General features: G+C 39.5%; 1 protein-coding gene across 13 annotated transcripts in view; it reads left to right on the top strand.

Annotated features, from left to right (window-relative positions):
• LOC116429064 (uncharacterized) overlaps positions 1–14,587 on the top strand; it is a 31,361-nt gene that overhangs the window by 3,472 nt on the left and 13,302 nt on the right. Inside the window, exons 1-4 of one of the 13 annotated variants that reach the window (XM_031981485.2) lie at positions 3,885–4,448; positions 5,386–5,744; positions 9,825–10,045; positions 12,240–12,474. In XM_031981485.2, the coding sequence (XP_031837345.1) occupies positions 9,974–10,045; positions 12,240–12,474 (307 nt within the window). In that variant the 5' untranslated portion in view covers positions 3,885–4,448; positions 5,386–5,744; positions 9,825–9,973. The other 12 variants (XM_076373981.1, XM_031981483.2, XM_031981491.2 and 9 more) reach the window with 12 other exon arrangements.

Below are 14,587 nucleotides of genomic sequence, written 5' to 3'. Positions count from 1 at the left end.
TGTGAAACCAACTTATTGAATAACTTTGGAATTTTTCTTGAGTAAGCATTTTTTTCTTTCAGACTTACATACTTGCACGATAGAGAGACAATTTTCGGATATTTACAAATCACTCCGATCGTTGTGTACTGATAAAGTTCAAATTCATCTTATAATTTTAAATTATATCATAGGGACACGATGAATCGATTGGGAATGCTTCTTTAATCAAAACGAGTCTAAACACGCCATAAATCGGATAAGATGTAACGAACATTGGCATCCCATTTCATTTCGACGAAGCGGTGGCTTTTTTATTTTTATCGAATTTTGGGAACACGAGACTCGGCTACTATATTTCGATGGAAGGGCCGAGGTAGAGCGTGCAACCGATTTCCCTTATTCTTGCGCGTTTTTAGCTCAGTTATCGGTACTACAGAGAAGAGGCAAGCTGTAATTCCTCACGTGCATTCGTTCCGAGCATATCAGTATCAAATACATAAATATTCATATGTACAAATGTCAACTCACCTTCGTAAAAAACAAAAGAAATATTTACGATTATCGATACAGGTCTTCGAATCGCGCTTTATTTGTTTATATATTTTGATAGCAGAAAATGTAAACATTTCAGTTATTTTATATAAAAGTAAACAGATGATTTTTAATTGTGTTTCTAATGATCTCAAATAGAATTACATACATTTCATTCTAAGGGAATGCGTTGAAATTCGCTACTATCACTTACCTGTAAACTAAAAGTTTGCGATCGCTATTTCTATTTTACACGTATGCATAATACATGATTAATGAGCACAGGCTATGGCCTCAAATATAAATTACATAATAGCGAAAGCGAAATAGCTGAAATAAGTGTAAGAAATTACAAGCGTTCAGAAAAATTTAATGTTGAGACAAAAAATGAGAAAGAACACGGTTCTCATTTATTTATTTATTTATTTGTATTTGCTTCTACTCTGTAGGTAACATTGTAAGTGACACTGGAATGATAAGGGGGTCACGTTACCTCCAGCCGTGCGAGAAAAATTAACATTGCGTGTCTAGTCTATCTTATATCTCGTCGGTAGTAAAACACTTGTAGCAGAAATCAAGTGTACAGCTAATTCGATTCCTACTCACAAGTCTGAAATCGTGTTTTATCGGTAATATCGTGCGCGACACCGAAATGGTTCAGGGATCCTAAAAATGTCTAAACCCCCAGACAGAATTCCCACAACGTGCAACATCCGCACGTATCTTAAGTCTGTACTTAGACAAAAACTCTGGTAACATGTAACGTGTCTGTACGAATTTTAAATGTTGCTACCGTTCTGAAATACCGACACCGTCAAAAATGCTCCAGTACTCTGGCGAACTCTACCTGAATCGAACGATTAGTTACTAAACTACATAGGATTGTAACATAAAAGTGCGCGCGGGCAACTAGTTTTTATAGTGTTGTCAGCTTTAAAAAATACGAAGTCCGAAAATACACGGGTCCGATTTTTAAATTTGATTTAAATTTAACACATAACAACTTAATTCGTTTAACATCAAATCAATTTGCATATTACCCGATTAATGAGTTTTCAATTTTTGCCTTTCAATTGCCAAACAATTCATAAGTATTCCTACTTTTCTTTGCTACAAAAGACAAACTCTATGGGAAAACGCTTAAGATTTTCGTGGCGCTTAACGTGTTAATTCGTTTATCTTTATTTTATTACTAATTATTTGACTCATTACAGTACGTACAGGTGTGTATATACAATAGGATGCATAATGGAAACAATGAGTTGAACGAACTGTTTGTCGGTTAGTATAAACAAAGAGTTATCCAATGTCGCTTTTCAATCTCACGAGAGGTAGAATGCATTCCATCTGTGCAGTACTTACTGCAGAAATACTCGGCATTCTTAAGAAACTCAAGAAAAATTCACATGAAATATAAGGTACCGAAAGATTTACACAAATTCTATTTTAATTAATTCGGAGATTTGCTCGAAAACTCCTAAGCAGGCGTTGGATGATACGCCGATATATATCACTTGACTCGATCAAAACAATGCTTAACGTATTATGTTATAATTACTTTTAAGAGTAATCCGTTCAATGTAATTTAGTATATCTACTTTTGGAATATGGAGGTAATAAATTGATTTGAACTTATCCACATAGCTATGAAAAATTATCAGTCTTATATATTTTAAAAACGTCGAGTGTACATAAATCTCTTCTATCTGAAAATATATACGATTAAATTTTCTCAATATTTATTGCCCTGTGTACCATAACTGACGTGTGCCCATTATAACGTTAATCCAAGCACACAAGTAATTAGGTGATAAAATTTGGAAGCTCGTACAGTTTTCGGAGAGGAATATTTAGAGAGGGTACACTATTTAAATTGCAAATCGTTATGCAAGATGTCAAGATCCGACTTATATTCTCGAATTAAAAATGGGACATCCTGAACTGCGAAATGACAGTCACATTTCGAGGAATGGCGTGCGCAAAACTTTACCATATATGTGTACTGATCGTTGATCAATAAGTCCCCAGGGCAGTAACGTATTTAACGGGAAGGCCCTACATTCAAAATGAAATTGCATAGATTGGGTACAAGACACTGTATCGAATTCGATTATACGATAATATGCGCTTCTTATATTACTTATATTACTTTGTATTATGATTTTGAAAATTCTAATGATAAATATTCGACATTGTAATAATAATAATACGTACTTTTTTCATGTAAACAACTAGTTAGATGTAAATTTAGGATTTGGTGAAAATCACGGTATTGTCTGTATTAATATGCAAATGATGTGTACACGTTTCGCAAGCACGAAAAACGGTTTTACAGAAATTCGTGTAAGAGGGATGCATGATTTTTTCCAAACGAATTGCCAGATATATGCCAAACGATACAGTACAGTTCATTTGCATCGAGAGTTGTTTCCTTTCTTGCCTCGTCGCAAGCACTAACAATAAGTACCAATAATTTGTTACGTCGCTGCTTCAGGACGAAGTGTTCGTTTCATCGACTGCATCGCACATGAGCAGAACGCTTACTTATAGCTCGCTGCTTTACGTGAAGCCATTGGTGTACCAAGGTCAAATAGAACCCGCAGGAATTATCCTTATTTTTTCTTATATTATTATTTTTCGTTTATAATTCTAGAATAAAATTTGTTCACTTTCTCCTACCCCCGGATTCCGCTTCAACTTTTACGTCACGATTATATTAAATAATTTTGAGCTGTTCTATTGTTATATTTTGTAATGTTAAACGTGAAGCATCGTAATGTTTTATTTATTTTAAGGCTAGCAATGTATCGTCACGTTTTCAGCTTGCAGCGTATCAGACTGTTTTACTTTTATAATATATTCTTATTTCAGAGTAAGGATATAATAAAGTATAGAGTATAATAAAATAATAAAATGTTCTTATAAGATTTTCAGACAAAAGTTGTTTCTCGGCGTATCTTCCTTGAATTATAACAGTTACCTAAAAAACATTAGTATTGTTCTGAAAAGGTGTTTGCATATTTTCTGGAGGTAGACCTATTCAATTTTCAAGTGAACGACTTTTAGTGCTTTATCGTGGCATATTATAAATATGCAATATCACTCGCTACGAGTACAATAAACACTCGCATTCCATCGGAATAAATACATATAGTATCGGTAGAATATGTAATTCTGTTTTATTACAACTCGATACCACCCTCCCCGACGTCATTCCAATTGAAAGATGATTCGTTTCTATTGAGCGTAATAGGGAAAATACAATCGAAACAATTGGCCAAGAAACGAGCGGACAATGTGCCAGCTGACATACGTACATCGGCTATAGAAAAATCAACCAGCGGTCCCGGCAATGCCCGATATATGATATCTAGTTGGTCATCGATAAAGTTTAGCGTAATTCGACTATGTGGTATTGTAGGTTGCCGGAGGGATGGTGGAGAGTCGGGCAGACGGAAAAGCTGGGAGCTTCGAAGGGGTGCCGACACACTGCCGACCGACTCCGATCCTCCTCCGAAGGTGCACGGTAGCGTTCGACGAACGTGCACGAGAACGTCCGAAGCCGGGCCGAGCAGATGACGTTCTAGGACGCGGCGACATGGCTGCGGTGTTCGATTTTCACGAAACTAAAGCACAGTATTGTCGTCGGTCGGTTTAAATCGTGACCCGCTCTCTCGTCCAGCACCGATAGCGGACAGTGCCTGTAAAGTGTCGCGGAAAGTAGTCGGAAAAATGAGCAGACAAATTGCGCGCGCGATCCATTCTCACCCCTCCTTCTCCCTTGCGCTCGCTCTCTCTTCCTTCCTTCCGTTCCAGCCCCCCTCCCTGTAACACTTTCGCATCCCTGGTTCGTTCGGGCTGCAAACGTGTCGCGCGATACGACGCGACGTTTCACTGTTGTTTCTTCGTCTTTCTCCACCCTTCTCCCCTATTAGGTACATTTTCTTCGCGTTAATCAGCGATAATCGTAAGAGTAACTAGAGGAATAAGAATAAGAATAATGATGGCGTGATTCGTTCCGACGCGAAGCTCGAGTCGGGGGTAACCGAGATGGTTCGCTCCGGGTTGCCGAAGTGCGTAGGTACGCATAGAGGGAAAACTCGCGCGGACGGATCGTGAGGGCAACGGGGTAGGAATTACGGTGAAGGGGTGTGGTACGTGATAGAACAGTTGAGTTTCGATCGTTTTCACAGCCTTCGCCCCCGTCTTCTTTCCGATTTTCTCTTTCTCGTGGATCTATGCACTATCCTCCCTTCGCGTTGTGCTATCTCCCGGTGTTCGTCGCCATGGAAATTATGATCGGAGCAGGAGCGATAGCGGTGTCGTCAAGGTGGTTGGTGCTAGTGGCTGTGCTGGTACTGGTAGTGGTGTCGGTGGTGGTGCCGCTGCCAATGGTGTAGCGCGGGTGTGCGCGCGCGGTGCTGTTTCGACAGCATACAGTGCGGACGGTAGCTTTAGACTCCGCGGAAGAAGGGCCGTGAGCTCGACCGTGCTCCGATGGCCTGATATACACTACGAAACGCGTATATGAAGCTACACTGCCCTGACTCGTCGAGTGAGTAGTAGTTCATGTCGATTACATATTGTACAGTAAAACGGAGATCGATCTACGACCGAACGTCTTGTCGATCCTCGAACGAATTCCGTTCAGTTTCTGCTTTGTCGTGCTACCACTTTGATTGTGTTCCGTCCGTCTGTCTATCTCTCTCTCTCTCTCTCTTTCGCTGCCGCTGGTTCGCTTCGCATACCGTCACGTAAACGCTAGCGACGTTCCTTCGTCCTTGTCCGCCGAGTGAATCCTGTGAATATCAATGCCTCCTCTGTGTCAAGGATAACCTAGCTAATTGTTTTTCTTTCGCAACCCCCGTGCAGTCCAGTCGGTTGATCGTCGAAATGGAGATTAGACCGGAGGAACGACGGACTAGAAGAAAAGGCGGTGTCCTGTATCACGATTCCATCGCATAGTGCGATTCGTCTAGAATGATTTCGCGGTTCGATCCCTGCACTTCTCCGTACAGTTTTTATATACGTTTACGTGGCTGACATCGAAGAAGGCATCGCAGCTTGTACATATGGAAATGCTGCAATGAATATCGAACACGTATTCCGAACGGCTAATCTAAAGCTTCGAGAATGCGATCCGGGTCACCTCGTAATTTCTTGCCGTCTTACCGAAATTTGAACGACCAACGAAGAAATTGAATTCTGAACGCGAATCGATTGCTTCCTAGGTAATGAATTTCTTCTTAAGACTCTTTGTGTTTCGTGTTTCGTTCGTATACATACAAGTGTGTGCCTCTGTGTGTGTGTGTGTATTTAAATGTGGTGCGTTTGTTTCACGATCCATCTGTAAGTTTTCTTATACGTTAACGAAAAATTTGTTGTGTCGCGTTCAGACACTCGGTATCAATGATATAATTTTGAACCACCATTCGGAAAAGTAGAGGCCGCTTATTGTTATTCTTCCTATATATGTAGTTATTTCGCATGGCCATTGCTATAGTAACGATTCAACGAAAGTCGAACGATGCGAATGCACTTTCCTGTTATCGAGCTGCGCCCATCCGTAACTCTTCACGATTGTATTTTTTTCATGAAAGTCAGCTGTTGTTTACAAAGTTGCCCAACCAAACAGCGTAAACGCGCTAGGCGATCTTAGTATTCTACGTTTATGCAAATGTGAAAGTGTCCGACACAAAATATTTATTCATTTTGAGAGATTTTTCCTCCTCTGTTCTCTACTATATAAATCGTTTTCTTTTTCTGTATTTAATCTCCCTTTTTGTCTTTTTTCGTAAATTTCCCGTTTACAGGAACTTTACTTAAAACAAGCTGTAACATGTTGTCCCTCTTCGGAGTATTTAATGAACGTATTTACATTGAATGATGAATTTCGAGTGGTACCGGACGTAATTCTGTTGATTACATGTGTAGGTACAGTGATACATATTATTGGAAAATTTGCAAATGTAGTTCTCGATATAGTTTTGTTTATTTAGGTAGAATGTACGACACCTAAGTTTGAAAATAGAAATTGACACTTATTAACAATTATTCAAGCTTACTATACGGCACAGTCAGTTACTATTATCGTATCATTTTATTTGCGATGTCGATCATCCATAAAATAAATGCTGTGTACGGCTAGAAGAAAAGGTGAATGTTGGAATGTTTGACTGATCAAAGTTGGTCCCTGAGCGAATTAAAAAGTAGACGTCGTCTGCGGATAGTATTCTTTTATAGAAGACGATTGTTGCTTTCCATTTGCTTTCGAATATTCTGCAATTTTCTCGAGCCTTATATATCGTACCTAAAGTGCCTAATAGATAATGCGTCCTTAAATAAATACAGAACTATTGTAATTATTTTTTACGAAAAGAAGCGTGTTAATTATTTACATCCTATCATTTACAACTGTCCTTTGTATACGTTACCATTGCTCGGCTTTAGCTTTCCAGATATTCGCAAAAATATGTTGATCTTGATTCTTCTTTTGAATCTACATTTTCATTTATTGGAGTTGTTCCTTGTAATATGGATATACTCAAAGTTCATTTGGATAGTAGAGATTGGTATTAGTTGGGCTGATGTCTGTAGGGAGCGGGGGTGGAACCTACCCTCTGCCGAAAAAAACTAAAAATGTATACTAGCAGCGATAGTGAAAGTGCGAATGAAGCACAAGTAGATGTATAAAATACAGTGCAAAGGCAGAAACGTAGAAAGAGTTCTGCTTGGAAGCAATTTCGGAAAATAAATCAGAGGAAGGCGGAATGTCTGCATTGTGAACAGAAATTGTGGACCGAATATGGTAACACGACTGCTCCGTTGTGTCATTTAAAGTTAAAATTATGCGAGGTTTCCAATGTAACGAAGAGCAACAGCGCGACGTTACATTGCTCTTCATGCTACACATATGTAGTTAATGAATGAATATCTTCAACGGCTAACAATATAGTTACTTTAAAGAGAACAAGGTTATTATCAGATAACGCGGAACAATTATCTTCTTACGCGTTAACATGAAATAAAATATATCACTTATTAAACATTAATTTTACCCTGCTCTTTATATTTTATGTATACAAAAAACGAACGATCTCAGTTCGCGGTTACGAAACCGAGTATCGGATGCCTGAAATTCGCGGGTTCTTGCACATCTAGGGAAAGTAGGGTAAAGTGGAATGCTTTGTTTCGTAATCGTAATAATAAAGTATCTGGAGCAATAAATGCGTGAAACGCTTTTTCGAAGTATTTTAAATAGACCTTTGGTTATGAGGAAACAAAAGATCAGCCTATATTCCCCTGCTGTTTGGTACTCTACGCGACCCGACCCGACCCGAATATCGGGTACCCTAAATTTTTGGCTTCTCGCACACAGACTATGAATCAATCGACAAAACTTACAAACTCGCGGTGTGTAGTTCTTGCGAAAACATTTAACAGGCATTTTTATAAACAGATGAAAACATCTCTTGAAGTCAAAGGAACCTTTTAAGAATAGTTTGAAAAGTTTTCTGTGGATAATTGACATTTTTGTGTAATATAAATATCTAAGTAAAGCAAGCTAATTGTCAATTCCGTTCACCCAACAGGGAACGTGAGCTTAGACCGTCGTGAGACAGGTTAGTTTTACCCTACTGATGACTAGTCGTCGCTATAGTAATCCTGCTCAGTGCGAGAGGAACCGCAGTACTGCTATATTTACTATAATTTGTTGTAAACATTAGGTCTGATTAGAAACAAAACCTGAGTTCCTTTATTAAGCATTACCCTAACTATTTATAAGACTCCGCTAATGTTAAATTGCTGCGAGTTTTCGAAAATTCTCCTTTTACAACTAAAATTCTTCTGTCCAAGAAACTCATTTACTAAAAACCCCGGAGAGTCCGCAATCCCTTCAAGTGCGCTCGGGGCTCGTTTCCATTGAAGGGAGTGAATGCAGTAGCCCTCTGGCTTAGGGGTGGTCGACGATTCGGCAATCTCGAGGATTTTCTTTAAATTTCGTTCTTGCATGACGTAACGGTCTTGAAGAATCATCACCGCTATGAATTTATACCCTTCGAAGCAGAAATTTCCAACGCATCGATGTTCACACGAGATTTTGATACAATTGTGCTCCCATGTGGTCACCGAATGTTGTAGTCCAATATCTTTGAAGTTAGAAGTTAGAAAGTGTACAATTAGAAGTCTTCGTTGAAGTTAGGAGTCATTGCCCGTGTCACAAATCCTGAGTAAACATTGAAAGCTAACGTGTTGTCCACTGTAAACAGGTATCGCGTGTTCAGTGTGCGTACTAAATATTACATGTGACGTCTCTGTACCTGTGAATTAATTCTACGCTTACGATTAGATACATATGTAAATAGATATGTATAATATATAACAGCACCCAACGCAACGTTCTTTGAGATCTTTAATTTTTCTAATACAGAAGTACCATTAATTTTCATTTCACTAGTTTGAGCTTAAGGTTTCGCATATCTATAATCGCTCAGCTGCAAATAATGATACGCGATAGATAGGTAATAAAATATATGAGTATATGTTGCGTCTTTTATGCCAAATTCAAATGTGCAGTGCGTTTTTCTCAATTTTTATAACCTTTTTTTGATAAGACGTATTATTTTTAGCACATATGTTGCAATAGATATTTATATGTCGCCGGGCTGTAATGCACAGTGCATAAACCCTATTTATATGTCTCTGGCATTTCATGAGCGATCAATGAAAATCGTATTCTTATATTTCCGGACGTTAATGTGTTAGTATGAAGTTTGTCGAGAATTCTCTCTATTATTATATGGGAATCGTGGGACACGTGTTAGCGAAAATAATTCTTTCGTATTTAACCGGAAAAGAATGGATTTCAGTCGATTGGTTGGCAACAGTAATTCCTATGTGCTTGGTTTGTTGGCGCATCGACAATGTCTTATTAATGGCTGAAAAAGTACATATTCTGTTATTAGATATTCGAGATGCGAAGCGAATGTTCGTTGGAGAGGCTAGGTTTTTAATTGCCCTAATATAACTTTTAATTTATAGACTATGGTTAAATGAATAAAGAGGACCATTACATCCCTACACTATACCATCCATACCCTACATAACTTCTCTTCTAAAACTCCTCCGCGTCGAATAATAATTATGTTGTTAAACGACCGATAAAGGTTGATAGAACAGTTTACAACCCATTTGGAGCTGGAATCGCGACGCGAAACAATTGTCCCCTTAAAACATTCGATGCATTACCAGATTCTTTTCATTGTGAGATACACATGCTTCAAGCAAACCTTTTTCTAAATATTTTTCAGTGGGCGTGCGGGGGTGACTGGAGTGATGGGATGGGGCCAGAGCCCCATGGAGTTCGGGTAAACCCGTCTCCGGCCCAGCTCCCCAGCCCCCTCCGCCATCAATATCGCCACTGCTCCTGCCAGCGTCGCAGAGGGCCGCCACGATCGCGATGGAGGCCTCTAGCAATCAACAGCAGAAGGAGAAGGAGCCACGTGTTCATAGGCCTTATGCCTTCGATAAGGTACGCGTATTTCAAATATATACCTGATAGTAGTCTCGACGCTTCCACGGTCTGGAATATCATTACATTCATTTTCGGCTTTCGAGTGAGAGCCGTGTCCAACAGGAATATTGAAGACTTTCTTTAAATATGGATCCTGTTCATGTTCCGGATCGGTGGTCCAGCTAACCAATTAAAAATTGGACAATTAAAAATGATTGGTAACCACCGATCCGGAACACGAAGGGTCCATATTTAAAAAAAGTCTTCCAAGACGCACCAGTGTCAGTATGCCTCTAGCCCCCTGATGAAGCCAGCTGCAATGCCGGTGAAACGTTGGGAAAATATTCCTATTGGACACGGCTCTCGTCCGAAAGCCGAAAATGAATGTAATAAAATATATACCTATTTTATTCGATCCAACACTTAATAGTGTTTAACCTAGGATGTACAATGGCTGCCCGAAAAGTATCTAGAAAGAACTGTGCTTATACGTGCCTGTACGCATATTGCTGCCACACGTCCTCAGTTTCCGAGATACTTACGAAACTATAGTCTATAATTCTGAACTTTCATCCATCCCTTAAAGAGAATCACAGCAAAAATTACGCTAGATTTAGGTCGAAAAAGACGCCGGGGCCTGATCAAGGTTAAACGGTAAACCTCATCAATTTCAATGAACGGATAGTATCAGCGACGCTCTACCGAGCATAGCGCACCTCGGGGTTCCCCTTATATCGGCTTCGTTGGGCCGTAATGTTATTCGGCTTTACTTTTCGTTGAGGGATAAGCCACTACCAAGAGCACGTGCGTGCACCCGGCGCCCGCACGCATGCCGTGCACGGGAAAACCCCTCCTTCGTCGTTTAACACGTTGAGTCCCTGGGGACTGACAGTGAACTTTCCGTTCAAGCGGCGTCAGTCCCTGAGGACTGACAGTAGACTTTTCGTTTGGCGGCGTGGATTCTAGGGACTGACAGCGAACTTCTCGTTTGGTCGACATCATAAATTATTAATGACAATTAAAGAATTTATGTTAAAATTTAGCGTACTCCGTGGCTTTTTCAGACTGGTCGTTTCTTGGCGTTCGCACCTTTGTCTCTCTGGCATTCCCCACCCCGTTATCTTATGTTTATACATTGTATACATGTGCATTGCCTGCACCATTGTCACAGTGCGAACGACAAAAGAGACAGTGAAAAAAAGGAATCTGTTGCGCCGTGTCGCGCGGTCCAGTTTAGCGTTCGGCATCAAATGCTCACGCGCTGCCGCCTGAGCGGAAAGTGTAGCAAAATCGGCGCCGCACTCAACGTGTTAAGGATCATCAGAAGGGAAGACCGTCCCTTGCGGGACGCGACCCACTTAGCCGTTTACTCGGAAATACCCGCCGAGGCGGAATATTGCTGGCGAACCGTTACCAGTTGGAGCCGCGGGGAGGCGGAACCGTATTCGATCTCTCGAGCGTGCTCGCAGAGTATGTTCTGCAAGAGTTTCGATGGTAACTTTCATTGCCATCCCACCCCTCTCGGCGCATAACTTCCGTGAGGTTATGTCCGCGCGCTCGATCGGCTGTTTTCAATCAACATTAACGATTCCCAACTGTTTCGGATGACCTTGAAATACATTGACGGAGACTCGATTCTGAACGGTGCTTGTCTGTATGTACGTGTTACTGCTGATCGGCCAGTCTCGAACATATTCGCAAAAATATATTCGATATTTCATTTCGGTTAAATTGGGGCTGGTTAACTTAATGTGTGATTTTCTCACTCGTTAGATCTATCTACACCGCTCGACGCTTCAAACCAGACCGAGCTCAGCTTTGAAAATCTTTTCCTCCAGTTTTAAATTTGTTTATTTATATTTGTAAATATAAATATTCCACAAACTCTCCTTATCGCCCTTTTCAAGTGGCGCCGAGAAGTGCTCGGACCGTCGTGAACACGCTTCTCGCGTTCTCTCCTGACACAAAACACGCTGACATTTTTTTTATGTATCTCAGTAATATTACTATATTTCGATTTGATTTCTTGTGGCATTTCAAGAGAAAACTTCAGGGAAACATGCATGTCTGAAAAAGTTGCGCTGAAATAACTTAATTCCCCGTAATCGCTAATAAACTTCAATGTCCCCTAAGAGGGGGCAGCGGAGTGCGAAGGGTTAAAATTGTTTAAACGACAGAACAGAAAGTAATTCATCGACGATATTAATTACAGATGGAGGGGCTGGTGCGGGAGATGCAAGACCCTGAAAACGGGGTACCCGTGCGCAGCCAAAAGCAATTTCTTACCTCAATCCCCTCAGCTTTCATGGGTGAGTGTCATCGGTATCTACGTTGCGGGGTAAACGTAAGCGGCTATCATGGTCAGGACACTACAGTAGGCTGCCTGCGTGTTGCAGGTTACGATCTCATCGAATGGCTGATGGAGCGGCTTTCCATCGAAGAATCAGGTATTACAGTTCGAATGCATGCCACGCTACGATAGAAAAATCTTGTACTGGCACTTTAACACGTTAAGCGCCACGAAAATCTTAAGCGTTTCCCCATAAAGTTTGTCTTTTGTAAGGAAAGTAGGAACAATTATGAATTGTTCGGCGTTGCAACGTTTGCGTTGCACTGTTATCAACTTAGTTGCCTTGTTAAACATTTTTATTTCACATCGGTTGTCTTGTGTGTTATTGTTTTTTAGTCAGTCACCAGTGACTGACATGGCGCTTAACGTATTAATGGTGCGGCTGAATTCTGGCTGCGTAATTGTCACTCTACAAGCCCATCGTTACAATTTTGTTTCGTTGCATTGTTTGTACCGACAATAAGAGATTGGATATTTTAAGGGGGTTTCCATGAATTATTGTACTGTTTCACGCACATTCTTTTGATATTTCCTTTATGTTTCCTATCTTTAATTCAGCACTTAACCCCTTCGGTACGGTCGATCCGACAGGTATATGTCAGGCAAAATTCGTTAGCAAGTCATGTCAGATATTTTTGCTTTCGTATCATCGGTGGGCAACGCTTACACTGTAGTTTTCAGCATGATAAGGCTACCTTCCAACTTTGATCACACCGAAACAATAGTTGTCGAAGCGTACAAACGGTAGGTCTACACTGGTATTTAACAGTCTCGTATGCTAGTGTCTATGACTTCTTATCGTTAGTATCGCTTACATTTTCTAGTTACCACCATAGCACGGAATTTTTCACAAATACTACGAAAAATGGTGATAAAGATGAATTTATCGTTTCTGCGTATAGTTTCCAAAATACTATAGACGCGTTCTAATATTAGTAGCGAAGTCGCAGACGGAAGATTCACGCAATTGTTTATATTCCATGCTGTATAATGTTTTCGTTTGGTTAGGTGAAAATGCAGATACATTTCTCGAAAATAAGTTATTTCTACCGATGATAAATAACAAGAATAATCCGGCTAGATGAAGCGATGTTTGTTGTTACCGCACCGTACCGAAAGGGTTAACGCTAACCTATTTACGCGAACAAGACGAGCAAGAATATTGAACTGATCGAGGTTACGAATGCTTTTTAATGCTGAAAATGAGATTCGGCATCTTAATGTGTTTTAAAAGGTCATTTTGTTTAGTGTATCTACAGGTTGGGATTTTTGAGTTCTCAAATATTTTCGAATGTTATGCGTTATTAAATCGTTCAGACCGTAATGTTGAACGAAAATAGTATATCAATTGAATATCAGAATATTTTATTTTTATATTTTAATATGTTTGTTGCTCGATTGATCTTTGAAACATCTTGCATGTTTTTGGTCCTAGACAGCTTGTCATGAAAGAATTTTAATAATTTAGATGTTCATTGTTCTGAATAGTGAAATATGCTGTTAACACTAATTGTTCGGATCTTCGAGCTAGGATATACTAGATAATCTTTATCAATGTTTTCAATCTACGATCAAATTCAAATCTGTAACTATAACGTTTCCGCACGATTGTAGTTTAATTTACATTCCGTTTGTAAGCGATGCTGCTTTGGTATATTCGGAGTGTTTGATTATTTATAGTATGCGTGCGATACGTTTTGTCGATTTATTAGATAGACCTTTTTGTTGAGAAAGGTTATGAATTAATGATAATCGTGTACTTTTTAAATTTCAAGTGATTTCTCAGTAACACGGTGCAGAATACTTTGCACACGCAATTAATTAAAAGTATTTTATTAAATTCATACTGTCGATTAGATATGGAGTGGACTCGCATTTTTATTTTTCATTTGATTTATCGTTTGTCGCTGTTTCAGTAAATATTCAGTGGAACTAAAAGTTTAAGGAGATCGAATTAAATTTTATCTTTTACAATTTGAGTACGATAATTCGTAAAAAAAATATAAGACGTGAAAATTAACAATTGATACTAGGCATGTATGTGCAAATTGATTGTTTTGTTACCGATACCAGCCGATTGTAAATTTATCTGGTATACAACGGAATACTTAGAAGAATCAGCGGAAAGAATAATCGGGTATTTATGTGATTAAAAATCACATTTTTAAAAGTGAAATTGCATATTTAACAAGAAATATGTTAAAAATAGA

This window comes from Nomia melanderi, chromosome 14 (assembly GCF_051020985.1).
Source record: "Nomia melanderi isolate GNS246 chromosome 14, iyNomMela1, whole genome shotgun sequence".
Lineage (NCBI taxonomy): Eukaryota > Metazoa > Arthropoda > Insecta > Hymenoptera > Halictidae > Nomia > Nomia melanderi.
The sequence above is the reverse complement of the archived record's forward strand: the minus strand, read 5'-3'. Positions and strand labels throughout refer to the sequence as shown.